General features: G+C 44.4%; 1 protein-coding gene across 6 annotated transcripts in view; it reads right to left on the reverse strand.

Annotated features, from left to right (window-relative positions):
* PLXNA2 (plexin A2) overlaps positions 1 to 27,493 on the reverse strand; it is a 306,134-nt gene that overhangs the window by 147,347 nt on the left and 131,294 nt on the right. For 2 of the 6 annotated variants that reach the window (XM_039536888.1, XM_039536887.1), the window contains exon 4: positions 14,766 to 14,900. In XM_039536888.1, coding sequence (XP_039392822.1) covers positions 14,766 to 14,900 — 135 coding nt within the window. Of the gene's footprint in view, positions 1 to 14,765; positions 14,901 to 15,219; positions 15,437 to 19,500; positions 19,624 to 21,767; positions 21,817 to 21,954; positions 22,306 to 27,493 lie in introns of those variants that run through there. The other 4 variants (XM_039536890.1, XM_039536889.1, XM_039536891.1 and 1 more) reach the window with 4 other exon arrangements.

The following is a 27,493-nucleotide window of genomic DNA, read 5'->3' on the forward strand; positions in this document are numbered from 1 at the left end:
TGTGGTTCTCTTGCCACCCTCTCCACTCCATTAGAGTGCTATTTCCTTATCAGGGCTTGCAGGACTTACTTACAAGACACATTCATGTTAGTAAGAGTTACTTTTGGAACCCACATTCCCAGATCAATTATGCAGAGTGACAAAATGATCATGTTAGGGAATCTCACTTCTTTCATTCAAGGAGGAAAGACCCATACAGGACAAATGTTAGTTACATTGCTTGATGCATGCCTGGAAGGCATTCATGCACTACAGAATCATAGAAATGTAGGCCTGAAAGGAACCTCAAGAAGTCATCAAGTCCAGATGCCTAGTAAACTGAAACCATCCCTGACAAGTGTTTGTCCAAGCTGTTCTTAAAAACCTCCACTAATGGGGACTCCACAACTCCCTTAAAAGCCCATTTCAGAGCTTAACTATCTTTAGTGAGAATGTTTTTCCTCATATCTAACCTAAAGCTCCCTGGCTGCAGATTAAGCCCATTACTTCTTGTCCTACTTTCAGTGGACATGGAGAACAATTGACTCTCTCCAGTTTCTCCACATCTTTGCTAAAGTGTGGCACCCAGAATTGGACACAGCACACCAGTGCGGAGTCGAGAAGGACAATTACCTCATGTCTTAAATACAACACTCCTGATAATACAACCCAGAATGGTATTAGCCTTTTTTGCAGCTGCATCGCACTGTTGACTCATATTAAATGTGTGATCCACTATAACCTCCAGATCCTTTTCAGCAGCACTACCACCTAGCCAGTTATTCCCCATTTTGTAGTTGTACATTTGATTTTTTTTCTTCCCTAAATGCAAGACTTTTCTTCCGTCTTCATTGAATTTCATCTTGTTGACCAATTCTCCAATTTGTCAAGGTTGTTTTGAATTCTAATCCTGTTCTCCAAAGTGCTTGCAACCCCTCCCAGCTTGGTATCACCTGCACATTTTATAAGCCTACTCTCCACTCCATTATCCAAGTCATTAATGAAAATATTTAATCGTTCCAGATCTAGGACTATGGGGAACGGTGCAGTATAAGAACCTCAATAGAACAGAATCCCCAACCCATTTGGGGGAAGAAGGATGTCACTTGGGGTTGCTTCTCCCCGTAGAACTTCATTCTGCAGGAGGGTTCTAGGGCCTCACTGGGTTAAATTTACCTAGCAATGTAGGCTAGAAATCAGGCTAGATTTTCTTGCCTCCTTCATGTCAGAATTACTGCAGGAAATGGTGCTTATTGCTTTGTTTTTCTCCTTCCAATTTGGATGGGAACCAGCAAGTGCCGAGACTTAACGGAGTCAAAACCAGCCTATCAATCACATTTTGCTGAACTTTTCAGAAGCTCAAGGAAAAAAAAGAAGTTTGCTTAGAGTTTTATTTAAAAAGTTCAGCTGGATCTGAATTGGTTTCAGACCTTTCAATCTCCTTTTAGCCACACATTTCAGCCATGTAATACTAAGCTGGTATTGGATGGAGTCCAAGCAAGATCAGGGAACTAAGATGTTGTCAGGGCGAGACAAGTGGTAGACTGGGTTGCAGTTTTCTTCCACTCTGGTACTGTTGCCAAGTGGGACGGATGTAAGATGCCAATTTGAGTCAGGGCAGGATCTTAAAGGCCCTAAGCTGCCACTTGCACAGCATATGTCTATGGCTAGCACTGCATGAAATGACTTGCTACCCATCCCTGACAAATCCTCATGTCTGTGTTCAGAGGAAGATGCCTCAGAAGGGGAAGGGTCTCTGTGCCTTCTACATTTACTTCCCGCAAACTTCATAATAATAAAGTGATACTCTATACCGTATCCCTTTTTCCATTTCACCCTTCACTGGATCATTTTATGCATCTATTCCCATTGCTAATTCAAACTAATTAAAGTCTAAAATAGAATAATTTGTGCAATTTCAGAGCTCCTCTCTCCATATTGTGAGTTATGTTTCTTTTCTGTTAGCGCCCAGTGTGAACAATTCCCCTCCTCGCCGGCTGAGTAGCCGCCAAACTCATTTGCTGAGAAGCCTCTGTTACAGCAGCACAGGATGGGGGGAGGGGGGGGAAGGGGGGCGGGAAAGCCCTGATAGAGAAAGAGGAGTTTGAGGCTTGCTTTTAAATTTCATAGCTGAGCACTTTCTGAAATGGACAATGTGAAATTTCAGATTTCTCCTTTAAGTAATTATCCAACTAGGGAATAAGATTTCCTCTCTCATTATTCTTATACCAGGGTGAAACCCTGACAGAGACTTGTCTCGCTGCCTGCCTTCAAACTGGAACCAGGGGGTCCCCAAGAGCCTCCCCCCACTTTCTGAATACTAAGGCTGAGATTTTTCAGAATCACAGAGTGATTTTAGTTGTCTCCTTTTGTGGAGCCCGACTCAGACACCATAAAGGTGTCTCAAATTCGAGACCCAGAATCACCAGCCACTTTTGAAATTGCAGTCCAAGGTTCTAGGTTATCTGATTGATTAAGTTTGGGGTAAAACCCTGGCCGCACTGAAGTGAATGGCAGCTTTGTCACTGCCTTCAATGGGACCAGGATTTCCCCAAGGTGTGTAGAATCAATTAGAAGCTAGTAGCGGAAAGGATTCGTAAGAGCTTCATTCAGACAGCGGAGGCACCAGCCCCAACTTGTAGCTTTAGCACGTTAGTACTGGATTGGAGGTTGAGGAGGATAAGAGGCAGGCTGGGGGGTGCAGGGAGTTACCGTGCTGCTAGCCCTTTCACCTCTGCAGACCCAAGTATAAATCTTAGCTCAGGTCACACGTGAGAATAAGCTGGGTGGTGTCTGCCTAGTCCATTCATATTGCAAGAGAGTAGGCCAGGATAGCAGAGCTGGGTGGGAGGCGATGGCAAGAGCCCTGGTGCCATCACTTCTGTATGCACAGAGTTCACCCACCACAAAGAGATGAGGCAGGTGAGGTAAGATTACCGCTCCCTAATATCCTGGGACCAACATGGCTACAACACTGCATACCCACAGAACAGAGTTACTTCCCACTGGAACAATCAAAACGCTGAACAGCAAAAGCATATTCATTAAAAGGCAAGGGCAACAACATATCCCTTTTACAGAGGGAGAAACTGAGGCACAGAGAGGCTACAAGCTGCCTGAGGTCACACAGGAAGTCAATGGCAGAGCTGGAAATAGAACCCAGGAGTCCCGTTACTCCCAGTCCTCTGTTCCAATCACTGGATTAAGCAGATAATATATGAAAAGTTGTTTTGTAACATCCTGAGCTTGGGAGAGGCCAAGAACAGATTCCCATGCTGATAAAAAAAAAAAAGGTTCATTCTGTACATTTAAAGCCATTTGAGTTAAGTGGAAAGACATGGATTGATATACCAGTAGGGTTCCCGGTATCCCGCATGCATGCCTCTGGATATTAGCATCTTAAATGGAGAAAAATGTATTTGCAGCCACAATTTGCTTTAAAAAAAACAAGCGCTGGAGGCTAATATTTTGCATGTTGGTCAGTCTTCAGTTCTGCACCTGTGAAGCGACATGCATGCACAGAAACCAAGGCACAAGGCAAATTCAATATTTACTAAGCCATGGATAATAGGAGACCTGCCATCTGCAATCAAAAGCAGCTAGATTAATAAAGCAGCAGTGGCAGTTTGAGTTGAAATGTATAACATTGGATTAAGTTTCCTTGTTCTCATTCTGGCACAGAAAGAGACAGACCAAAGCACTGCCAGCAGGTAGACCAATTCTGGGCATGACACAAGCTAGTAATGGGGAACAACTCATCTAGAGTGGTTTTAAACCTTTCTCCACCATGAAGAAACTGTCATTTATCTCCCTTGTTAAATTCTTGTGTATTAAAGCTTTGTGAACGAGTGTATGTATGTGTGTAAGCATGTGTATAGTGAGGGAGCTTTGGAAGTATTTCAGGGCTGTGGCTGCCTGTCTGAAAATTAAACAATAGGTCTGGGGAGCAGGAGAAATTGGAAAGGGAAGCAAATGCAGAGGCGAGTGCATGCTGGGAGCCCTGTGGCTGTGACTGGCAGGGGAAAAATAGATACACAAAAAGAAAAGAAAAGAAAAATCAGACTCTGAGAGCAAATGTAGGGAATGCATAAAGGGAGAACCGTGTGAACAATGCTTAAAATATGCTATATTTAGATAAACTTGCTGACTATCTGACGTTGAATGTTGATGCTGGGGTGGATGATTTTTAACCATCTTTCCGTTCTATGAAAGCTCATCATATAAGGGACTGATCCTGCAAAGACTTACACACTTAACTTTGCACCAGTGAAAGCAATGACACTCCTCATGTGCATAAGTCCTTGCAGGATCAGAGCCTTAGAAATAGCATGAAATTGACCCAGACAAGGATAAATTAAGAACTACTGCTCTGCATATATGACAAATTGACTGTCAGCAAGGAAGAAAAATGAGACAATATGTTGTCTTGCCTGGGTTTTTTGTTTGTTTGTTTGTATTTTTAAGATCAATTAATGCTAGTTAACATATCCTGCTTGTGAGATAGCTTTTCTTAATGACCTCAGATTAATTTTAGTTCGATTTTTTAATTATCTCTAATTGTCTACAAAAACAAAAACAAGCTGGATTTTTAGGCTGAAGGTAGTCTAACGTGACAAGGTCATCGGGGAACACACCAATAATGTGCTGCTGAAAGCATCTCTCTGAGCCACACCCCTAAGTCAAGGAGTCTCCACCCTTTTCATCCTGCAGACCACTCTACTAGAGGGACTTTTATGGAGATCTGTCCTTTCCCATTTTCTGTTGCCGCATTCCTGTTACCCAGCAGCACCTCCTGCTCACCTGCCCCCACTTGTCCTCCCCATTCATGACTGTGTAGCACCCTTAAGGCAACCTTCAGCAGTTATTTATGTAGAAAATTAAAAAATAGGGAAGTATTTTTAGACATTTTAATGTGGAAATAAGGAGGAAACAGCATCATATGACCAACCAGCTATCCATGGATCAGTTCAAGAATCACGTTTAACAGAGTTTGTCAAAAAAAATGGCCTTTTTAGAAAATGAAGCACTTTCTGGAAGTGTGTTGATTTTTTACCCAAAAGATTCATTTTTCACAAAAAGGATTCATGACTTCTACCATCCAAATGCTTTTTTCTGAAGGCTTAGACTTTTTTTTTTTTTTAAAACACACAGACAAATGTTGATAAAAAATTAGAATGAAAATGTTGTGAAAAGAATTGCATAATGGGTATGCTGAGAAACATGCAAAATGGAAACAACATCAAAATGTTAGACGCATTTATTTTCACATTTTCTGACCCACTCCAATCTTTACCTCAACACCAACCATATTTGGAGGGTGAGAAGAATCTAAATGTTTTGTGGGGATGTTTCTGCTAATGTGTGAAAAAGATGGCAAGAGTTCAAGAGGTTAGATGCCCTGACTCCTCTTACTTCTCACGGTGAATTGTCACCCCAGCACAACTTGGCCTTAGATGGGTCAGGATTTACTACCCAACTGGAAGGCTGGAAGTGAAGTGGGAAGGCATAATGGTACCATGGGAAGCCTAGCTGGCTACTTCAACAGGCTTTTTAACTACAAGTTATACCTGGTAGAAGAAAAAACGGGTCTTCAGCAACATTAGTAGTTTGCTTTAAGCACAAGGGAGAGCATTACTTTGCATTTGGGGTAAGATTTTTCACAAGCATTTAAATGACTTAGGAGCTCAATGCCCAGTGACTTTCAATGGGACTTGTGCTCCTAAATCACATTTGAAAATCTCACTCTTTATCATTAAAACGATGTTTTTCTCCTGGAGACTAGAGCTACGCAAAATATGGTCCACAGATGGCTAATCTAGAACGCTCTAGTATCTCACCTGTAGGTGTGTTCATGAACACCGATTTCTACAGCTGGTCGGAAAATTTTCCGTCAAAACAGTTTTCTGCCAGGAAATGCCATTTGGAATTTTTTTGCAAAACCATATTGATTTTGATGAAATTTCATGTAGGGAAAAATATTGGCATTAGATCAAAACCCAGAGAGTTTTGACACAGATTACACTCCTAACCAACAATTGGTCCATATCTGTCAGAAAGACAGTCTGACCCCCAAACCTATCCAGCAATATGGGGCCACCCCTACCCTAGCAAGAAAGAGAAGCACCCACTCCTGTCTCACAGACTTTTTGGCAAACTTGTGTGGAAGTTTGGGTTTGTAACCAGCCGCCTAAGCTGGACAAGCTGCACATGAGACATGATAAATCCTACCTTACCCAGCATTTATGAGCACAGAAACTGCAGCTTTGCAAACTGGATGCTTGGTTCGATTTGAGAGGAGCAGTGAATCTTTAGGTAAACTAGATTCTGAGTGTGTGTATCTGAATCCAGCCAGGCCACTTTCCCTGCTTTACTGGACTGAACATTGCTAAGATTTTGCCCAGCGAAGTAGCTGTTCAGCAAGCAGATAATAGAGTAAAATTTTAATCAGTTTGTTGTCCCCCCTTTATGACTCCAGATTTTTTTTATCAATCTTGTGCATTTTTATTGTGTTTTCTCAGTTTTCTTCAGGACACCCTCAGTATTTATGGCCTCTCTGTCCAGGATTGATGTTACTTCCTTGTTTTTTTCAGTCCTCGCTCCATTTCCAAACCCTTTTAAATCATCTAGGCATCTTCTGCCCTCCTCCCCCACACCCAGTTCAAAGCAAAGAGCTTATCACAGGATCTATATGTCTTGGAGTTACAGGATGGAGAGTTATACCACAAATTATTCCCAGAGACTCCTGCCGGTCTGCAGCTCCTGACATGGGATATTTGCTAAGCAAATATTTCACAGCTAACAGAAGAGACACAAACCGTTTCTTCACATAAAGCCCTGATGGGGCATAGTGCAGTTGCACGATGTTTTCTTCCTGTTCTGCAAATAAACAGGGCAGTAAGCAATCGCCTGATGTAACCTTGCTTATGAGAGTTTGCAATCCCCTCCCCACCATTCTATTGCAACTGATCTGTAGGCATTACAATGGTAGGGAGGAGGCTGGGTGGCATAGGGGGTTAGCTCACTATCCCTTTAACCCCAAATTCATACACACACATGTATGTACATATATAAACCTCATGAGTGCACTGGTCCATCTGTCAGTGTGGCTCAGTGACAGAACTCCAGCTTTGTGCTGTGATTAATGATGGTTTTTGTGTTTCTATGGTGCCTTCTGTCATTAAAGCGATCTGCAATCCTTGGAGCACCCTGGTAAGCTAGTACTTTCCACAGTTTGTGAATGGGGAAATTGAGGCAAGGAAAGGTCAAATGTCTGGCTCAACAACACACACAGTGAGCCAGTGGCAGAGATGAGAATAAAATCCAGGAATTCTTGTCTCTTATTTCCATGCCCAGTTTGCATGCACCTTGATTAAGGTAACTGAAGGTAAGTGTCTGGACATCACTCACTGAGACAGGCAGAGAGAGACAGAGCTCGAGTGAGCGCATGCAAGGAAGAAATCAGCCTGTGGCTGCAAACTATAAAGGAACAGAGATTAGAATAAACCTAGGTACTGATTAGAAAACCACGTACTCCCTAATCTTCTTCCTCTAACAGCTGCCTATTGTGGAACAAGAGACCTGACACAAGCCCCCTAGAGCAGATGTTAATTAACTGCTACTGGTCAAACCTACCTGGCATGTACATACTGTAACCCATTACAGCTTCCGATGAGGTTGAGAGGAAATCTCTGTAGGCACATAAAACAGCTCTCTCCACCCCTTTCATTCAAATAACCTTCAAGAATCAATCTCTCCACCTCCCTGGCTCTTGCATGGCAGAGTTCACCTGCCTCCCACTGGCTCTGAGGGAGAAGACCCATCATTTATATGGGCAGGCAGGGGCTCAGTCCGTTCTCTTCTTTGACTGCCTTGCCCTTCTTGTTGGTACGTGAGGGGAATCTATAGGGGCTGGCATTAATCTTTTCCACCTCCCACCAAGTGACGGGCGGGAGTGCAGCTCTGCTCATAATATTCTGCATAAGGGTCTCTGAACTACATCAAATTGGTATAAAAATGTCACATAAGCCATGAGAAATCACTCATGTGTTCTGTTGCTCCCCCTTCCCCTTTTAAATTATTTCTAAAGGTACAATGGGGATACCCACCAGCGATTCCCAATCAAGTAAGGATGAAAGGGCATGAGGCAGGATTTGGGAACCGCAGAGGCCGGACTCTCATTTACGCGAAGGTCCCTTTACTCAGCCATGGTGGTGCCAAGGAGCCCTCCTAATGGAGTTTTACACCCACTTGCACTCCAGGATGGTGTGAAAAGGACAGTATCTCCATCTATGGCATTTCCATGATTCTTGTCACTAAATATCTGAGCCTCACAGTCATTAATGAATTTTATCCTCTCTCGAGCAGATGATTTTTATTTCTATTATGGTAGTGCCTAGAAGCTTCAGGTCCTTGCTGGCAGGAATGTTCATGGAGGCAACAAATGGATATTGAAGAATGTTTATGGGAGATAAATTTTGGATTTGTAAAGGCAAGTATTCTTCCTAGAAATCTCATTCTAAAAGTCATACTCCTCCAATCAGGGAAGAAGAACATATCATGTGACCTACGCATCCATGTAAAGGCGAGTATTCTTCCTAGAAATCTCATTCTAAAAGTCACACTCCTCCAATCAGGGAAGAAGAACATACCATGTGACCTACACATCCAAACAAAATACGAACAAGCTACAAATCAAGAGTTGTTCAAAGAAACTGTTCAGAAAATAACAAAGAACAAATAAACTGGAGAAAACTCACAATCTGCTTACAGACAGGAAGGAGGTGGTGAAGTCCAAAGAAATTACTTGCTATGACTTGTTCATCTTTCTCTGTTTACAGGTCAAGATCTTTCCAACTGCTGCTGTTGCACACTGTACCTGGTGTCTGGCAGACTATCACTAATAAATAATAATTAATAACAGTAATAATACTACTACCACTACCTCCACCCCCTAGTTCTTGCAGAGCACTTTTCCATCAGTAGAGCTGAAAGCGCTTCACAATCTTTAATACATTTATCCTACTACCCCTCTGTGTCAGGGCAGGGCTATTATCCCCTTTGTGCAGATGTGAAACCAAGGCACAGAGAGGCTAAGTGACTTGCCGAAGGTCACACAGGAAGCCTGTCTTACTAATTACAAAGATTCTGCGGTCAGAATTTAGCTGGCAGCTTTTATATAAATTAGAAAGAGAAAAGACCCAGTAAGCCCCATTTCCCCTGACTAGTTCAGGATTATCCCCTACAACCAACTGCAGTATTGTGATCCGCCCTTTTTTAAATATCTCATCAAGTCTCATCTAACTAGACTGTAAGCTTCTTGGACCAGGGGTTATCTTTTGCTATGTGTTTGTACAGCACCCAGCATGCTCTTGGTCAGGGATCTACTTGCTACTGTAATAGAAATGATATTATTAGCTCTGCATGACTAAAAGGAACCAGAGCATCTGTGGACCTGATTATCCCAATGCTTACATCAGTTTCACACCAGTCTACGTCCATTCATTTCAATAGCTGCTCATGATTTACACAGACGTAAGTGGGGGCACAGCCAAAGTTGCTGTCTATAAAAGTGCAGCTATGACTTGAAGGTGGACAGAAAGCAGACATATTGAGTAAGAAGAGGTTACAACCTTGCAGTCATAAAATTTCTCTTGCCCTGCAGGGTAAATTTAATTGAAAAACTGAGTTTTGTTTAGAAAAAGGCTATTTCCTTCATGACAGGTGGACAATTAAGGCTCCAGGACTGCATTTTTATAAAGCCTCTTTACTAGCTATAACTATCACTTTAAGGGTGTTCCCAGCAAACCGCAGTCAGATAGATACTCTCTGAAGAGGAGGAAACCTCAGAGCCTTCCTTACTCATGCAGAGACTGTTGGGGTTGGGTTTATGACAGATTTACCATTAGAAAGAAAAGTCTTTAATTCAGAGGCTTGTGGCAGCCCCCAGACATTTATGACTGCTCTGCTCTCCCAGTGTCATTAACCCCTCAACTGCTGCTTAATCATTGCGGACACATCCAAGGTGGAACACGTCTGAATATGCTGCTGAATGTACAAGGTGCATCCTTCTGCCTCATTGATTTCAGCAGTGGTCAGTGTAGCAGGCAGAAGGGCCAGCGGCGGCAAGGACCTCAAATTCAGAATTTTATTTCATTAAAAAAAACCCTGCTAATTGAATTTAGGTGCCTGTGAAAAATGAGAGGCAGTTTATGCTGGGCACAGAGCTAAAACTGACATTCCCTCACCACAGATGTGCCAATGCATCTCAATCTTGATCTGCAACACCTCTGGCTATTCCAGTCCTGAAACACCACATAATTCTGCCAATGCATCTCAACCCTGACCTACAGCACCTACTGCTATTCCAGTTTTTGGACATTGCATATCGGCCTACGCATCTCAGTCCTGATCTGCAACCATCAGAGTTATTTCAGTACTGGCCCCCGACGGAGCTCTGCTAATACAGCTTGCCTCCTAGCGCTATTTAAGTCCTGTGCAGCCTGTTAGCGAAGATGTTGTTTGGCGGAATGGTGCTGAACTTTTGGGGGATTGAATTTCTGCTATAGACACACTTCTTTTACAACCTAAGAGCTATTTAGAGCAAAGTGTACAGAGGACTAAGACTGCACCCCACGTAACCCACCCTAATAATAATTTCTAAAGCATACATTTGACAGTACCCTGAAGACAACCCTGGAAATGGAGTTTCTCTTTCCTTGTCTGCCTTTACACTGGGTTATGGAGTAGTTGTTGCTGCTTCTTTACTGTTAAAAGACGTGAGAGAAATCAAATAGTCGTCACTGGAAAACGCTGGTGACAGAACATGAAAGGTGCACATGTGGACTGTAGCTAAATTAGAGTGAACTGCCACCACTCGAAAGTGTGGGGGTAGGACATTGAGACAAAAGCCACCGCGAAGGTGGAACCACCATACACTCGATGGCACTCCAGGCCCTCGGATTAGACACCTGTTCTTTCCAATTCATTTAAACGTAAACCTGATATCAGCCACCTTTAAACGTGCAAGAAGATTAGCTTTTTGTTGGAAAATAGCCCCACTTTGATATGGCTTCTTGATTCTGTGTAATACCAACCCAACACAGATCCTTTTATTTCACCTCCTAGTTTTCACTAGTATCATCAATGGTGTTGGTGAAGAGACACAGCTCAACAAGCAAGGGTGTTTTGCAATGTGTTTTGGTGGACCCTACAAAAATGGTGGGGTTTAAAAAGTTGGTTACAGAGAGATGCTAAATATCTGTTTAAAAGGGGAAAGAGTAACATGCATCACAGAATCTGGATGACCTTCCCCACCAGATTAATAAATAATTTCTGGCAGCTCTACTTCAAGGTTAAACTACCTGTCCATGTCCCTTTAACTTGGGTAGAAAACAGAAAGAAATTTCCTCTGGGACTCAAGACCTTTAAAGACATTTTTATTGTGCGTTTTTTCTTTTAAAGGCATTTCCCACTATTTACAGCCTCACAGCTTCTGCAATTGATGGGCCTTTCTGCTTTTCTCAGTACTGACCCCTTATAAATCACTGGGCACCTTTTCTGCACAGGATTCAAGGGGAAAAAATACTACCCCGCATATTTTGCTGAAGTATCACGTCACCAGGATATAGGGATGCAGGGTCGTAAGGAGAAAGACTGCTGGAGAATTCCATATAGAATGATGCCCTATGATCTCTAACTCCAAATCACTGAACTTTACCACCTAGGCTAAGGGAGTAAGGGCTCAAATTCCCCTTCCACCCCCATGTAAATTAGGAGAATAAATACCGTGGGGATCTGGGCCTACGTCAGGTAAGTAACTGGGAACGCAGCAGGTGTCTATCATTTGTGGATTACTAACACGGGAGACATAACAGCCATTGCCAGTGCAATGCACATACATCCACAGCTCATAATGGAATTTACGCTCCAGGTATGTTTCATTATTTACTAATTCTCTCCACATCATTTTGCTTCACAATTAAGCAAATTAGCAACTTTGATGAATATTTAGGCCCTCTCGCCTCATAAGAGATGAGTTGAAGGCATCCCTGCTGGATTTCCCTTGGAAACCTATTTCAAACTCAAGTTCTTTTTTCTCCCTTCTATGGGTGTGTGTGAGAGATAATGTGGCCCCTCCCCAGTAAAACTATGGCAGCATCCACATTTTAAACTCGGGCATTCGATTTTAGAAAAGTCACACAGCAACTTGCAATGTTTAGTTTCTCTGCCTGGGCATAGCATCATGGACTCAATGCCAAGTAAAATAAACTGAAGAAATTGTCTAATCCAGTGGCATAGTGCATTCTGGGAAGAAGTCCTAAATGTGTAGCTCTTTATAGTAGTTTCTATTACTAAGTTGCTATAATCAGATGACTTAATTAACTACAGGGATGTTCTTTTTAGGGCCCTACTCCTTGTATAAACCATTTATTCTCTGGTATTAAATAACTTTCCAGCTAGAGAGTATATTTTCCTCCCGCCACCTCCTCTGCTCTGACATGATTCACAGATGATCTTTTGCAAATGACAATGAACTAGCTAGTGTGACTATAATACTACTACCTAGCTGCTATTCAACACTTTTCGTCTGTAGATCTTAAAACACTTTACAAAGGAGGTCAGTAATATTGTTCCCATTTTACAGGTGGGGAAAAATGAGGCACACAGAGAGGAAGAAACGTACCCAGGATCACTCAACAGGCCAGTGACAGAGCCAGGAACAGTGATATCCCAAGTGATAACTATGAGATTGTGATCCCTAGTACAACCACCTTCTAGCTGTGCCATTCAGATGTCAGGCTGAGACTGAGTCCTGAATAATTCCAGGAGGAGGCTGAGGTGGTCAGAAGGAATTCAGCTGCGAAAGAACTCAGGTGCCCTTCCTACTAGTTGCAGAAGCTGTGGGCATCTCCTATTCTAATGGTACAGGACTCAGACTGACTTCTGGTTCACCAAAGAAAATAGATTAGGGCCTTTGGGTGCTCAGCAATATTAAAACAAGAACACACCCCATGTCATAAATCTGAGACAAGCTCCCAGCCCTACTTAGGGTAATGAGTCTTTCATTACCACCTTTTTCAAGCAGGGCGGATTTGGCGGGGTGGAGCATTTCTGTGCTAACAGGTGCAGAAAGCTCCACATTCAGTATTGTGCCTCATAGTGACTAAGGGGTTAACTTAACATGGAAAAATCCATTGACATCTGGACCTCTTCAGATGTAACCTCCCACCCTCCCCCAATCACAAAGCACCAGCTCTATTAATCTGTATTATATCGTTGTGAGTGATGGCCACTAAAATGCTTAACAGAGTCAGTGAACCCAAGAGCCTGGCTTAGCAGTTGGGACCGCTTGTGTTTCCTCATCTCAGAGAGGAATGGCTCATACAGCTCTGTTACAGTTGAGGTCCTGTATTATTAACACTGTGTTGGCTCCCTTAAGCAACAGACTCCAGTGGACTGCAGGCCATCAATTGCCGTCATAATCATTTTAGTTTTGCTTTGTACAGTCTGGTTCCTCTTTTCAGAGGGGCAGTTTATCATGCTCATAAACAGGTTCAGAGGAAAGGCCCCGCAGACGGTAAATATCGGGGAATCTTAGAGGAGCTGACACAGCCAGGAGGCAATGACTCAGTCGCTGACTCTCTCTCTCCGTATCTCTACTTGAAATCTCACTTTGGTTTGGAGTGAGTTAATAGCCTGACCTCTGATCTGGGCTCACAAGTGAGATGAGTTTTAACTTTGTCAGGCTAGTCTTCTGTGGCATGAAACAGTCTCCAAGAAATTGCTGCCTGATTTATCACAAGCAGCTTTTTCTGTTCCAGGGGGTAGGGTAGGTCAGGACTGAGGAGCACGGACAGAACTGAGAGCCTGGGAAGATGCAAGTCGGGACTAAAGTGCATTAGCAGAGCTCTAAGAATGTAGATAAAGGACTGTGCGTGTATCTAACTAAGTACTTAGATGACCCTCATCGTATAAGAAACAATCATCAATAGATACAGCCTCACAAGACCCCTGTAAGATAGGAAAGTATCCCTATTTTAGAGAGCGGGAACTGAGGTACAGACTAAGTGACTTGCCCATGATCACGCAGAAAGCCTGTGGCAGAGCCAGGAATAGACAGCAGTTCTCCTGAATGTCAGTCCAGTGCCCTATCCACTAGACCACCTTTCCCAGTATATGTGCACACATGCCTGAGACTAGAATCGAAGGAGTAGCCAAAAGCCCAAATTGGGGTAATTCGTAGAGCTCAGGACTAGCATAGCATGGGATGATGTAACTGAATACTTAGTTGCATTGGAAGATCTTGCTTGCACAGCATCTGCCTGTATCATGTCCTGGTTCCAGCCCTGTTTGCAACAATCACTCGCTTTCAAAAGCATTTAAAAAAAAAAAACAAAAAAAACACCCCATCTCACTAAATCCAGAAAACAAAAAAAATCATAACGGGCATTCCAGCAAAGCTATGCAAAATCAGCCTCCTGCCAAGCTTGCTGAGGGGAATGAATGGGTGAGTCTTGTGCTTGGGACATACTTTCCTAGCAGACTCTGATCCAAATCCCCAAACCATATTTCACTGAAGGCAACTCAGCCCAATCTCCATTTCTTATAGACAATAGCATGCTAGCATGCAGGGAAGTTCTTGCACCCCTCATGCACAAATGGCTGTCTCTAGTCAGTTAAGCCTCCTTTGGCACTGTACCTACCTGTACTGACCCCTGAACTGTGGCTCAGGTACAGTGCACAGGAGTAAAGCTGCAGCCATGGCGGTGTAGAAAAGTACTGCTTACCTGTCTTTCCGACATGACATACAGATACTTCTGGTCGATGGAGAAGGCCATGTCTCGAAGGATAGGACTCCCATCCTTGAAAACTGGGACCATTTCATACTGAATTCCACCATGGGGGGGCCCATCTGCTCGGATCTGGAAAAAAGACAGGCAAATGACAGGTTATGTCACTACAGCTGAATGTGCAAAAGCACAGGCAGGCTAGAAACCAAATGCAGAATCAGTGTTTGCACACGGGAGACATAAGGCAAGGAATGCTCACAACCAATGAGAGGGAGCACGAGTTAAAGCCGAGGCTCTTTCTACATCTCACCGCAACATTACTTCCATACACTATGAGAAATAGTGAGACTTCCAGCTAGGAAATGCGGAAGAACTGGGAAGCTGGCATGGTGAAACGGCAACTTCACAGGCTGATCACAATTGTCTCACTATTACCTTGCTCTCTTCCCACCTGGCTGTTGGATTCAGATGTTGCCTTTTGTCTTAAGCTTAGATTGCAAGATCTTTGGAGCAGAGACATTGATCTTTGTATGTACAGTGCACGGCGCAATTGGACCCTGGTCTCTGGGTGCTTCCACAATAACAATGACAAATAATAAAGAAAACCTTTCCAGATCCTCAGCTGATATACATTTGTGTCATTCCATTGACTTTATGACTCTACTGAACTTTGGGGAAAAGGAAAGAGATTTAGAAAGAAATTGTCTTTCAACACATGTCTCCCACTGAATCAGAGATGAGCAAAAATACACCCTGAACTACAGAAAAACAAAACCAAACAGGTACTCCACTATTACTTTTAAGCCTGCCCTATACACAGACACTTGGAGGTAGATATTCAAAAGTGCCCAGCATGCAACCTGCACCCAGTGTGAGTTGTTCTTCTGAAAATCTGACTACTAAATGCTTGGACGGGAGCGGAGCTCTTTGGAAATCTGATCCGGATTGCGGATGCTAAGGCTGTGTGAAAATTTTGCCCATGGATTCTGATCTGATTTATACTAGTCTAATTCCATTGACTTCAGTGAAGTTACTCCTGATTTGTTGGTGTGAGAGGAGAATCAGGATCTTTATGTTTATACAGTGACGGTATAACTCATGTTCCCAAAAATAAACCATTTAAAATTATTGACCATCCATGACTTCCCATTTTCTCACAACCCCAAATTCAATATTACATCTGTCAAAATGGGGGAGCTGATAGTTTTTAGGAGTATGATTGGTAAATAATGCATATTTATTTAGAGACAGAAGCTAGATCTGATCTGATTTACAGTGGCCACTCTTCTATTCTAGTATCAGAGAGGTAGCCATGTTAGTCTGGATCTGTAAAAAGCAGCAAAGAGTCCTGTGGCACCTTATAGACTAACAGACGTATTGGAGCATAAGCTTTCGTGGGTGAATACCCACTTCGTCAGATGAATGTATACCCACATGCATCTGACGAAGTGGGTATTCACCCGTGAAAGCTTATGCTCCAATACGTCTGTTAGTCTATAAGGTGCCACAGGACTCTTCTATTCTAGTCAGGTTCCTGTACTGCTCATCACCATGGTATCTGAGCTCCTTTCAGAAGTGCATTAAGTGAAATGACTATCATTTGTCACACACATGCTTCTTTCTGTTTTCCTTTCTTCTCTGACTCTGGGACAAAATTGTGTGTGAATTTAAAAAAAAAACAACCAACCACCACACACACACACAGACTTTGGATGCGATTTTCAAAAGCATCTCATTCTAAGTGACTCCAGATCACACATCTTGTTGAAATGGGACTTGTGCCTCTAAAATCACTCATTTGAAATTCACCCTTTGGTTACAGCGGAGCTCCCCCAATGCATACTGGGGTTGAGAGCAGAACCAGCCCCAAAGTTTCATGCTATCAGAGCATCCAAGAGGAGGACTGACTCATGCTGACTACCATACCTCCTCCCCAGTGGGGAAGTCCTTTAAAATATTAAGACACTAAGGACTGAGTCTGCCACGTTCTGAGATGATATGGTCCTCTGAGATGATATGCCAAATTCACCGGTTCCAGTAAGAAACATCTAGCCAAAGCACAAGCTGCCAAGCGGATGGATAAATAGCTCAGTGGTCACATGGCTTGTTCAGTTCGAAGGTCTCCTAGTCTTTTGGCATGGTGATTTGAAGCTGGATGATACAAATCCCTCTCTCCCTGCAGGAAAACCCTACATAAGTTATAATCAACCCCACTGCTGGGGAAAAGCATGCCGCTGCTGAGATCACACCACCTCTTCCAAAAATTAATAATTTATCACTTTGGGGGCTGGGAGGAGAATAAACAAACAAACAATTTACATTGTGTCTTTCCTACCAGGATTTGCATATTTAAATAGCCATTTGATTGCAACATGGTGTCTACATAACACCAAGCTGAAAACACTGGCAACCATCAGGCTGGGAGATTAGACCAGCCATGCGAGCCAATGGCTCCATAGTGCCCACTGATGGCCCAGTGGCTCTCTGTGACAGAGATACTGTTACATGCTGGCCAGCAAACCATAGCCCGCACCAGGCACTTTTAAAGCATGTGCACGCTGCCCTGCTAGGAAAAGGAAATGCAGGGGGACCAGAGTCTTGGAAAAACCTCTTATCACTAAGAAGCCATCTGCCGCAGACTCATGCTGGGCTGTTTTACTGGATCCCAGCCCGCTGCTCAATTACTCCAGGCCTGACTGCTGGGGCTGAGGCATGAAGGATCCAGGTTTGGAGGAGTCTGAATCTTCAGAAAAGGCGATGGGGCTTGTGGAGGAGACGTGTAACAATTCTTATTTATCTCACAGGCAGCATGCGGCACGGGGTGGGGGGGAATCCCTGTCATGGGATTAGGATTGAGAGCCTGGGATCTAATCCTTGACTCTGCTACAAAGTCACTGTATAGCCCCTTGTCAAGTCACTGCAAGGGGAATTGTGGGTGACTGAACACCCAGGCAAAAACCAGGCCATGTGTCTGAGCCTCAGTTTCCCTGCCTGTAAAATGGGGACAATAACCCTGATCCTCCTTTGTTAAACACCTAAAACCTGTTTGCAAAAGCTGCCATGTCAGCGTGAAATGCCATTATCAGACTCATAGAAAAGGGAAGTCGCCCGCATCCCATTGCTAAATACAGCAACTTGTTTGGAAGAGCCATGGGTGCCTCCCTGCCTAGAACAGTGAGTTGCATTGGGATGTGCTGACATGTTTATTTTCTGGGCATCTCTCCCATCTCTTCACCTTTTAAATTTTTTTTTACTAATGAGCAGAAAAGGAACCAAATGGAATCTGAGTAGAGAGGAGTTTGAAATCTGCCTCTAAACCCAGATCTGAATTCCATTATTACAGACTCTTTAGCAAACTGCCCCAGACTTTTAGAGTGGGAACGTTGGATGAAGACAGAGGAGCAAATCCTGTTGTGAATTACACTGGTGTAAAGACACCCCACTGACTTCATGAAGTGCAGAGAGACAAGGGCAGAATTTCATCTTGAATTTCCCAGGGACGATGTATAATGTAATTGACTTCCGTGGATTGACTCTAGCATTATGCTGCTGTATCTGAGAACAGAGCTGAACCCTGTCTGTCTCTGGAGCTCACCAGTAGAGCTGGACAGGAAATGGATTTTTCATCCCACAAGAATTTTTGTGATTTCTAAACATTTCCCATTCTTCACTGGGATGAAACCGAGACCTTTCAAAATTTGTCATGAAAAACCAGAGAAAAAGAGGAGAGCGAGTGAGAACCACCCCACCCACCCTGGAACCGGTGGTCATGGCACTCATGTGAGAAATGGGAACACCAGGTTCAAGGCCTTGCTCTGTCTGATTTATGACGGCAAGTACCTGCTCACGCATGTGCTCTCTCTCTGGTTTTGAGCAGAAATTCCATCTTGGACCTGAGAAACTCTTCTGATAAAATCCCCTGTTGTGGGACAAGTTTGCAGTTTGATGAAACAGCCTTTTCTCATGAAAAATTGTTTAGTCCAAAAATTCCCAGCCAGCTATATTTGACGGTCCCGCAGCATGGTCACCGCAAGTAAGCTTCTCTGTATGCCATCACAGCTATTTAAAACGGCAACCAGCACCGAGGTCCCAAGCAGAGCGTTGTGAAATCACACGAGGAATAAACAGCAGGAAGCGAATCTCAGGCTAGACACGTTTCCATTAAAATATCAGATTAAAGGCAAAATGGGGGGGAGGGGAATATAGCACATGAAGGAGCAGAAAACTTTCTAAAAATCAGCTGTTTTACCAAGTTCGTCCCTGGGGTTTCAGTAGCTCTTTCTGTTGCCCCTCTCTCCCAACAATGAGGTCAGACAGGACTAATAAAAGGAGATGCCACTGGACAAACCTACTGCAGTCAACTGTTGGTTGTTGCAATCAAATTACAGTTAAGGGTGGATTTGGCACTACGTTTATGAGTCTGCCCTTTTAAACTAGACAGAGTGATATCTAGTCAACGGACCAGAGCAATGGGACTCAGGATTCCTGGGTTCTAATCCGGTCTCTGTCACTGGCTTGGTGCGGGACATTGGGCTTCCCCTTAACTGCGCCTCATCTGCGCAAATGGAGATGAGACTATTGACCTCCCTCAAAGAAACAGCCAAAGACCAACTAGTGTTCGTGAGGTGCTTGGAGATTGCTGGATGAAAGGGGAAAAGGGGAGAACCACAGTATATTGCATGGATGATGAATGCTGAGAATATGCCCCATAAACACTATCAGCCACATGCACCTGATACATGATCGGCTCTTCTTCATTTGGGCAGGTACTTTCGACAATACTGATGATTATCCTGCTCTGGAAGGGATGGCAGTGCTGGGATAGTGCTATCAGCCACACTGGTGATGGATTCGCCATTACTCACTCTACTTTTTGTTGACACTTAAAATAGACCAAAGAAAGAATTTAAGGCTTGCGGGGGTGGGGGGGGATTCTCTGCAGTGAAGCTAACTTTGAGGAATGGAATTTTTCTAAGTAATAACCTTTAGAAATTGCTGCAGCAGATATAGGAAAATTAACCACAAATATGTGTCAAAGGTATGAAGAACTGAACAAACCATGTGACCACTGAGCTATTTATCCATCTGCTTGGCAGCTTGTGCTTTGGCTAGATGTTTCTTGCTGGAACCTGTGAATTTGGCATATCATCTCAGAGGACCATATCATCTCAGAACGTGGCAGACTCAGTTGTTAGTGTCTTAACAACGTAACCCCGCGAAAGGGAATATGCAATGACTAACTAGATGGTATCGAGGCAGCGACAAAGCTGCAAGGGAACAGAGGACTTAGAAAATAACCTATGATAAGAAGTACATACTAAAATGAGGAAGTGGATAAGGGTTGGAATGATATGCAATAAAGAGTAATAAGGGTATAATTGCCCTGAGCAAACAGGATGAAGTAGAGACCATTTGGAGTCTGAATGCAGACTGTCAGCAAACTACCGGGCAGTTTCTCCACAGGTGCTGGGAACTGTATGTCTCTCTGTATATGTGCCAGCTTTACTCTTAAGCAGTAGTTCTCAAACTACTGTAGTGGTGACCCCTTTCACATAGCAAGCCTCTGAGTGTGACCCCCCCCCTTATAAATTAAAAACACTTGTTTTCATATTTAACACCATTATAAATGCTGGAGGCAAAGTGGGGTTTGGAGTGGAGGCTGACAGCTTGCGACCCCACGTGTAATAACCTCATGACCCCCTGAGGGGTCCCGACCCCCAGTTTGAGCATCCCTGATCTTAATCAGTGCAAACAATCAAGTGATTTATATGAAGTTTGTTATTATTAAACCAATCTGGACTTGAGAGAACCCTTCTCACTAAACATACATTTGCAATTAAATCTGTGTTTAAGTTGAAGGTTCCAGGACTGTACCTCAGTCATTTAAACGGAGGTGCAAAAATCAATCCCACACTGCTCCTTTCCTCATGGAGTCCTTGCATCAGCACAAGCTGCCAGGAGCCATACAGTTGATCTAGTGCCCTCTGTAACCTCCATGCTCAGTTACTTTACCAGCTGCTATATCTTCAAGCCTAAAATGTTCTCTCAGCATCTATCTTCCTTTCTCTCTCCATCCACCCATCGTTAAACTAGCTGTTTAAAGCTGTTTCCATGGCAACAATCTTTAAAGTCCTTCTGTAAAAACGTCTGATTGTAATTTGTGGTGCATTTACTGGCAGCTGCCAGGCCTGCTGGGGTGGCAACTTTCACTCACAGAGAGACAGCCTGACTGGAGTCTATGAGGAGGACACACTGTCATTTCCCACTGTTCTCCTATTTCCTTGATGAACAGACATGCCTCTTCCTAGTCATCTTAGAGACAGGGAGTCCTCATGGATAAGGCACTGGACTGGTACTCGGGAGATCTGTGCTCAGTTCCAGCACTGCCACGTACTCCCTGTGTGACCTCAGGCAACACACTTAACCTGTGCCTCAGTTCCTCTTCTGTAAAATGAGGATAACAACTGTCTTTCCCCACCTTTTTTTCTGAGCAAGCCACAAGCTCTGTGGTTTGTGGTCTCTTACCATGTGTATGGACAGCACTTAACACAGTGGCATTTCGCAAGACTGCAGGCCAAATGAATGGTTAGGGCATGGAGTATATGCAGTTCACATAGACTCAGTCTAGTGATATCAGTAGAATAAATGCATGCATGAGAGAGATAGAGAGAGATAGAGAGAGAAAGCTCTGCAGTATCTAAAGGGTTAAAACTGGAATGGGGTTTAGGAGCTGCATGGTGCTCACACAGCTGGTTGCTTTTAATCTGCCCTCTGAGCTGCTATTTGCCTGTAGAGAGTTAGTTATATTAACCTCTGTGCCTGGAGGAAGATTTGTCAGCTCAGGTACAAGAGCTCTGAGAATGGTTACAAGAGGCTGTGGGGGTCTGGGCAGGGAGTGCACTAATTGCAATGGCTGAGAGTGAGGCAGCTGCAAGCAGGATGTGTGGTCCGGGTTCATTTGGGCTTGGGTTGGTGGAGAGAAACACCATAAATATTCACCAGCTTCCAAAAGGGACCCCGCTCTCCTAGGGAAGAGGCATTCACTTCAACTCCATTTCTCTCTGTATCTGGCTCCTCCTGAGTGCTGTTATTACATGCACTAAACTGCTGCCCTTCACCTCTCCCAGAATCTGGGCTGTGGTTCCTCCTCAAATATTCCCTGGGTGGGGGGAAAAAAATAAATCACCCTATATAGTAACTCCCAGGGATCTTTCACCCCAATGCGCCTCTTTGGAGGATAGTCACACAACAGCTAGAACTGCTTCTCTCCTTTCTGATTGGCCACAAAGGGCCACTCTCCTCCTTCCAGCTGAGAGACCTGAGAAGCCATTTCGTTCCTGAGTTGTCCAGTAGCTCAGACTTCTCTGGCAATTGTCCCTGCCCCCAGAACCAAGCACAAAATCTCTGAACTCCAGCTGTCTGGCCTAGCGTCACTAGACTCTTTCCCTCATTCTTCTCACAGGACAACTCCCAAACCAGGTGTCTAGCGCCACAGAGCCCGACCAAGCAGTGGAAGATGCATCCATTAGACAGAACACTCTCATCCTGACAGTTTGGTTTCCTTGGCAACAAATCATGATGTCACAATGGAAAAATGACAACTTCAGTGAATGGGGAAGGAGGAAAAGGGATCAACTTCACAACAAGAAGCTTTTGTTGATATTTGGACAGTGAAATAATTTCTTGAGCCAATTTATGGGCATTCATGCTGCAGCACGAGCCTTTCCAGTGCCTGGCAACTGTGTCAATAAACACAATGCCACAGACACCAGGAAGAGGACACCTAGTTTAGTATACAGGGGCGGGTCTAGCTTTTTTGCCGCCCCAAGCACAGCAGGCAGGCTGCCTTCAGCGGCACGCCTGCAGGAGGTCCCCGGTCCCGCGGATTCGGCGTACCCGCCGCCGAATTGCCGCCAAATCCGCGGACGTCCCGCAGGTGTGCTGCCAAAGGCAGCCTGACTGCCGCCCTCGCAGGAATTGGCAGGGTGCCCCCCGCGGCTTGCCGCCCCAGGCACGCGCTTGGAGCGCTGGTGCCTGGAGCCGCTGCTGTTAGTGTAACACCCAGAGCCCAGGAATGCAAGCCACAAACTCCAAAGCCTGAGCATGCAATACTGGCCTTTCTGCAAGTTCAGCAAAGATCTCTTTCCTACTACTCTGCCTGCATGTCACATCACTGATTGCTAATGAAACACTACAACCTTGTCCAAAGTCGCAATCTAAGCGAGACTGTGCTTGATCAGTTCCCGGGTAGGAGGCTCCAGGGGGCTCCCAAGAGGTGGTGGTGTTGATTCAGGATGTGGTGCTTGCAATATTTAGTCAAGCTCTTAGGAGTCAGGCCTGCCAGGAGGGATGGCAGTGCTTCAATTAACTGCAGGAGCATTTGGCTCAACTGGAGATGGCTCAAGACTCCAGAAATATCCCTTTCACCCAGAGCATGCTCCGAGACTTAGCACAGACATTAGTGCAATTACTCCCACAGTCATGCGACATCACCACATTCACGTAGACACCAATGTTGCCAACTCTCACGATACTTGGTGTTGCCCCTAAAGCCTCAGCTCTTGGAGTCATGAGATTACTGAGATCTCATAGAATCATAGAAAAGCAGGGCTGGAAGGAACTTTGAGAGCCCATCTACTCTAGGCCCCTGCGCTGAGGTAGGACCAAATGTACCTAGACCAGCCCTTGAATGCAGCATATAGTGTAGCCTTGTGGCCAGCACCTGGGGGCCATCACGAGGGGTGTGGCAGCCCCAGTAGGGGGGCCCGGGTCTGCCCAACTCCATCGGGCCCTGACCCAGGGCCCTAACAGTGGCAGCATGGTTCACCACTGGGTCAGCAGGGAATCCCACCGAAACACGCTGACCTCATGAGGGTGGGAGGTACCACTTGCTCACCCTCCCTGGGTCACTTCCTACTGGCTTTCCTGCAACAGCGGAATATTGGGCATCCAGGCTCCTCAGCACAGGATGCTCCCTGGGGCTCCGATGATGGCAGGCCTCTGATACGGGTCTCAGTCTCTTCAGCTCCCATAGGTAAGGACTGTAATGGCTCCTGGGCTGGAGCCTCTACCAAGAGTCCTTCCTCCTTGGCAGTCAGCCCAGACTGAGCGAGGCTGCTCCCTTTTATACTGCAGCAACTGTGGGAGCATGCCCAGCAGGGTCGAGGGGGGGTGCTAAGAGTGCCGCCTTAACCCCTTCTGCTCCAGTGCGGAGCCACTTCACCCCGTCACAGTCTGATAATTTCATTCTTTACTGTAGTTTCAACCAATTTGCCTGGTACTGTTTGGGAGGCTTCTTGTTTCTAATGTCCTTTTAAAAAAATTGCTGTTAGTTTTCGTTTTTAGGTAGTTTATGCTCCTTTCTATTTTCCTCACTACGATTTGACTTCCAATTTTTCAAGGATGTCTGTTTGCCTCTAACTGCCTCTTTTATTCGGTTTAGTCATGGTTGCATTTTTTTGGCCACTTCCCCCCCCCCCTTTTTTTTTCTATTTGGGGTTTACAGTTGGTGTTTTTAAATAGCGTCCATGCAGTTTGCGGACACTTCACCCTTGTGACTGTTCCCTTTAATTTATTTAACTAGCGTCCTCATTTTCAGGTAGTTCCTCTTTTGGAAGCTAAATGCTACTGTGGTGTTTTTCTTTGGCATTTCCCCCCCTACAAGAATGTTAAATTTAATTACATTATGGTTGCTATTACCGAGCAGTTCAGTTATATTCGCCTCTTGGACCAGATCCTTGCTCCAGTGAAAGAATAGCCAGATAGATGGTAGGAGAAGTGGGTGGAGACTAAATGATGAAAGCCCAAAGAGGATAAGATGCTCAGCACATGGATATGTTCAGCAGTTTGGAGAACAGAAGAGAGGAGGATGAGGATGGAGCAGAGGCTCTGGGATTTGGCTGCGAATCAGAGGAGTCACCTGGGACGGATATAGCTCTTTCCTCAAATCTTTCCTCACTCTTGATGTGTGTTTGCAAATATGCTTGAAAAGTGCCAAACAACACACACTGCAAATCCAAATATGAGTGCTGGCTCAGAGTATATAGGGCCAGCAAAACGCACACACACGATGAAACAGAATGCATTTCAATTCAGAAATTGCAGGTCTTCAAAAGGCATTGTGGAGATTTACGTGGCTAATACCCCTACAATACAGACTGCAGGCATAAGCTCTGCATTATCTTAAGAGATTAGCAAAATACCATATTGTGTCATGTATATGTTGCAGTGTAGCACCCCCGGTGACAGTGTGTGATCCATTCAAGGCTCTATTATGACATGAAGCTCCTATTTGCCTATTGTATCAATGCTTCCGCTATGTATTTTGCCTGGCATTACAACGATTACTGTACCAAAGCTAAGATGCAGCTGGATTTCCTTCCAGTTCCTCCCAGCGGGCTCCCATTAAAGGGCATTAACACTCTTTGTGGGAACTTTCCATTATTAAAATTACCTGTCTCTTTTCATTATGAGATTTTCAATGAATCTCCTGGTTAAGCGCTCAGTGCCAAAAAACAGCAGCATCGGTCTTTGTCCACAAGGACTGACTTCCTGCCTCAGATCCTAAGAACAACGCAAGGCCAGTTGATGTTAACTTTTCAAGAGTTGCAGCTACTTTTCCACGTGCACAGGCACACGAGAGGAAATGTACTCAAAAGCTACCTACTGTAGGTGTGACATGCCCTGGAGAGACTCTGCATGTGCACAAAAGATATGCTGCTGAAATTACTCTCCAGGTAAGGAGGCGAGGGGAACTGGGTGTGTCAGTTGCTCCTCTGCTATTTGCATATAACAGTGGCAAAGTGAAAAGCGCCAGCAACCCTGGAGCCTTTCCTGCTGGGGTTTCTAGCCCTGCAGGGTGAATTCCATTGAATAACATTACGTTTCTGTAAAACAGATATCCCTGGTGAGGTTTTAGAAGCTGTGGAACTGTACACCAGTGTGTCACTGCATCTATTACTGGAAATGAAAAACAAAGCAGCACAGAAACACCGTCTGCTCCTGATGCCTGTCCTTGCAGAATTAATATGATGACTTATTCTGTACTTTCAGCTGTATGAGGCAGCTCTCCTGACGCCTTGCTTTGGTGATGGGAAAATCATGGAGAACAACATGATTCTGGCTGGAGCAAGCAAAGGCCTACAATCCTACCATACCTTTCCCACCCCACATTCTCTACAATTCTGTGGACTTCCTCCTGCCTAGTTCTGGTGCTGAACAAGGATTCTGCAAACAAGGGATTCAGCAATGCAAGCACTCCCCAAAGACAGGATGAGATAAACAAACATCAGCCTGAGTCTTCCTGTGTGTGGCTCTTTCAAACAATCTCTGCCGAGGGTATTTACATTTGCTAATCCAATTTAATTAAACTGGGCAGTTCCGCAATCATATCAAGCTTAAAAAGGAGGTTAGATGCACAGGGTGATAGAGTATTTTTGCCCTCCAGTTAACTCGCTTTTTTCAATCCCATTTTCCTATTTAAAGGTAACCCCGCTGGGGTTGCATATTATCAGTGCTCCCATATCATCTGCCTTTACAATGCCCACTGAGACATTAAATGCAGCGTTCTGAAGTATTGGCAATTCTGGCACCCTAATTCAGTGGGCTAAATCTGCACCGTGCAACCTCAGTCTGTACAATGAAACCCACAGCTGCCCATACCACTCACAGGGAAACAAGGCCCATGGAGATTACAAGTTGCTTCATAAAATACTCCAACAGCTCTTTGGACCCAATTCAGAATTATCCTGTGGACACAAAACCTGACTCAGCTGTCACTGATGTCAGTGGCAAATCTCCATCAGTCAATTAACCCCCCCCCCAACATTGCTGTGAGCTAGGTTAGTACCTTTATACAGGGGACTATAATGAGGCATAATAAGGTCAAGTGACTTGGACAGAGTCATACGATGAATCAGTGGCGAAGCTGCAAACACAACCCCAGAATCCCAACTCTTAGGTGCCCGCTTGAACTGCTAGGTGACATTCCTCTCCATTTATACCCTAGTCATTATTGGACTGAGATTATAAATGGGGCAAAACCCAACCCTAAAGAATTTGGGCCTTAATTTCCCTTTGTTCTGACATAGGAAGGAACAATAGTGGTGTGATTAAATACCCAGTCCCCTGCATGGGAAATTTCCCTCTTGAAATTAAAGTGAAATAGTAATCCTATTAAGTATCTTTCCTTTAAATCATATAGATGTCCATGAGGAAATTAATGACAACCTGTTACATGCACATTCAATTCAAATCAGCGTATCCAATTACTTCCATTACCTGGAGGCCCCCTCATATCCCAGTCTCTTTCACTCCTGTCATATTTTCTCTATTTAGCCCTAAATTATGGTGGAATAGAGTCATTCTTGGTGGTGTCTTCTCCATTTCTCCCCCTGCAGATGTTATTGGGTAGGCATCAATATGGGGTTCATTTCTAAAGGTCACCAATTTGCCATGCTTAATGGCTGGCAGAGAAAGAGCCCCTCAAGAGCAAAATGAGCCGCAAAGGTCCCCTCTCCAAAGCATGAGAAAATCCATAAACTGCAGAGCCATCATGCCGTGCTAGAGATTAAATACATCAGCCAATTCCCTGCATGTTTCCCTTTTTTGAACCTCTAGGGGATCATCTGGGAAGATGAATCGGTATTGTTAAGAGCCCCATGCAAAAGATGAAGCCATCTGCAGCACACAAGTGGTTACACTGGTCCTACAAAACCCATGTTCTT

The sequence above is a fragment of the Mauremys reevesii genome, linkage group 4, assembly GCF_016161935.1.
Source record: "Mauremys reevesii isolate NIE-2019 linkage group 4, ASM1616193v1, whole genome shotgun sequence".
NCBI classification, from domain to species: Eukaryota; Metazoa; Chordata; order Testudines; family Geoemydidae; genus Mauremys; species Mauremys reevesii.